General features: G+C 54.1%; 1 protein-coding gene across 1 annotated transcript; it reads right to left on the bottom strand.

Annotated features, from left to right (window-relative positions):
- Positions 1-246: 246 nt before the first annotated feature.
- Positions 247-2,000, bottom strand: LOC101047748 (SHC-transforming protein 1). The gene has a single exon (XM_003939202.4). The coding sequence runs from the start codon at positions 1,874-1,876 to the stop codon at positions 641-643; it is 1,236 nt and encodes a 411-aa protein (XP_003939251.2). The 5' UTR covers positions 1,877-2,000; the 3' UTR covers positions 247-640.
- Positions 2,001-2,405: the final 405 nt, after the last annotated feature.

The raw sequence follows: 2,405 nt of genomic DNA, 5'->3' as shown, positions 1-2,405 counted from the left end.
CTGGAACAATCTCTAAGGGTTGCATATCCCCAGGGAGAGGGGACAGTTGCCACTCCTGCCTCTGTTCTCCCAGCCCAAACCGGAGAGGATGCTGAGCAAGGGGAAGACAGGTCCCAGAAGCCAAGAAGGTGTTGGCATCCCTGTCATTGAACTCAGGGGCCCAAGAACTCTTTGCATAAAATATCTTCAGACCTAAGAGATGGTCAAAGGCACAAAGTTTAAACATGGGGGTTGGGGGGGCGCTGAGAGGGGTCTGGGGTATCCTGAAGCCCACAGGTGTGATTCGTTCCCCCTTGCCCAGAAGGGTGACTGTTCCACTGGGCCTGTCACCACAGGACATTTTCTATGACAAGCACTCACCTTCTTGGGGAAGGGGCATCAGGTTGGCACAGGAGAGGCCCAGGTAAGGGGCCACTCTGTACATTAATACTTTGGTGATTAATGTTTGGGGAGAAGTAGGATTCTTCCCCAGGCTTCTGACTCAGACTCACTCAGCTGGATACAAAACCCAGTGTCCACACTACTCCCAGCTCTGACACAAGGCCAAGCCCACAGAACACTCCCAAATGAGGTCCCGAGAGTTAGGGAATAGGGTGGAGGGGACTGGAGGGCATCTTCTGGAAGACAGCACTGGGGCAGATCACAGTTTCCGCTCCACAGGTTGCTGTAGACACAGTTCGCTGCCCGCAGAGATGATGGGCAAGTGATTGTCCATGTGGTAGCTGATGAGGTGGCTGACACTCTCAAAGCGGTGATCCTTTGTCCGAACCACACCCTCAGGGTCCACCAGTAGCAGATGCTTGGGCTGCCCACTCTGCAAGCCAGTGAGCACATACTGGCCAGGTGTGGTCGTGCTCTCCCGCACCAGGAAGTCCCCGTTGAGCTGCAGCAGTGCCTCGGCCTCCCGTCGGCTCAGCTTCCCATGGAACCAGGGCTCCCCTCGGAGCTGCTCAGCCATAGTCACCGACTGGGGAGGTGGAGGCACCCGAAGAGCATCTTCAAAGGGCTTCATGTCAAATAGGTCCCGGGGTGTGCTGCCATTGATGGCAGGATTCGGGGGCCCAGCACCACCCCCTGCTTGCCGGGCCTTGTCTACGTTCTGGACATTGACATAGGAGGGATCATCAAAGAGCTCTCTGCCTGCTGGACAGGGCGGTGGAAGTGGCATCTGTTTTCGGACTTCTGGATCTCCTCCAACAGGCTGTCCTATAGGCAGTGCAGCTCCCAAGTGGCTGGGGGTCTGGGCAGTGGGTGGAGTGGCTCCTTCCCGAAGCCTCATGTCTACTACCCCCCCAAGAGGGGGTTCCTTCCCCGGGAAGTCATTATAGTACTGATGGTCAGGTGGCTCTTCCTCCTCCTCATCCCAAGCTGAGCCATCAAAGCCAGCCATCCTGTCATGAGGGGTGACCAGTTTGGGTGGGTTCCTGAGGTATTGTTTGAAGCGCAACTCGAAGGCCTGGCCAATGGTGCTGATGACATCCTGGGCAAGCCCTTCAGGACACTCCAGAATGTGGCAGGCTCTCTGATTCACAGGGTCTTTGGCAACATAGGCGACACACTCAGCGGTGTCCGGATCCCCGCCGGATGCAAATGAGATAGATTGCATGTGGTGGTTGGCGATGATCTGCTTGCAGTCTGCGGCCATGAGGTTGAGGCTGCTGGTGGAGATGGTGAGAGTGATTGGCATTCCAGCAAATTTCAGGTTACTCCTTCCCAGGATAGAGCTGAGCAGGCGGCTACAGGGCTTTCTCCTCCTTGTCGCCCCCTTAGCACCCGGCACAGCCTCACACACCAGACTGATGGCCTCCCTGGTGACCTGAGTCCCGGTGTTGAAGTCCAGGGCACGCATTGACTGCAGGACCTCCACACAGCCCATGTACAGGGCTTCATGGAGTCTCCGCACCGCACCGCGGGCCGATTTGGTTCTGGATCACGCCACTGTCAGCTTAGGTTACCGCTCCAACTTTCTTCCCGGGCCCTGCCTCCCTGGAGAAACTTTATTACACTCACTTCCGGCTCACTAACCCCTGACCCTCTACCCGTGTCTTTATTTCCATAGTTTCTCATCTCCACACCAGCAGAGAGGGGCTCACAGGACCTTGCAGGACTGGACCCTACATTGGCCTCCCAAAGTGCTGGGATTACAGGTGTGAGCCACTTCACTCAGCATTTATCTGTTTTGTTTACTGCTGTATGCCCATTGTTGGAATAGTGCCTGGCACACAGTAAGTGTCCAATAAATATGTGCTGACTGGATAAGTTGAAAGATATTTGTGTATAGAAACAGCTGGAAGGTTAAACACTAAAATGTTAATAGTGGCTACTTCTAGGTGACAATATTTTAGAAGAGTTTTATTTTTTTTCATTTTATTTTATTGTCTATTGATTTAACATTTTCAGTTCTG

The sequence above is a fragment of the Saimiri boliviensis genome, chromosome 7 (genome assembly GCF_048565385.1).
Source record: "Saimiri boliviensis isolate mSaiBol1 chromosome 7, mSaiBol1.pri, whole genome shotgun sequence".
NCBI classification, from domain to species: domain Eukaryota; kingdom Metazoa; phylum Chordata; class Mammalia; order Primates; family Cebidae; genus Saimiri; species Saimiri boliviensis.
This window is presented reverse-complemented; position numbering and strand designations above follow the sequence as displayed.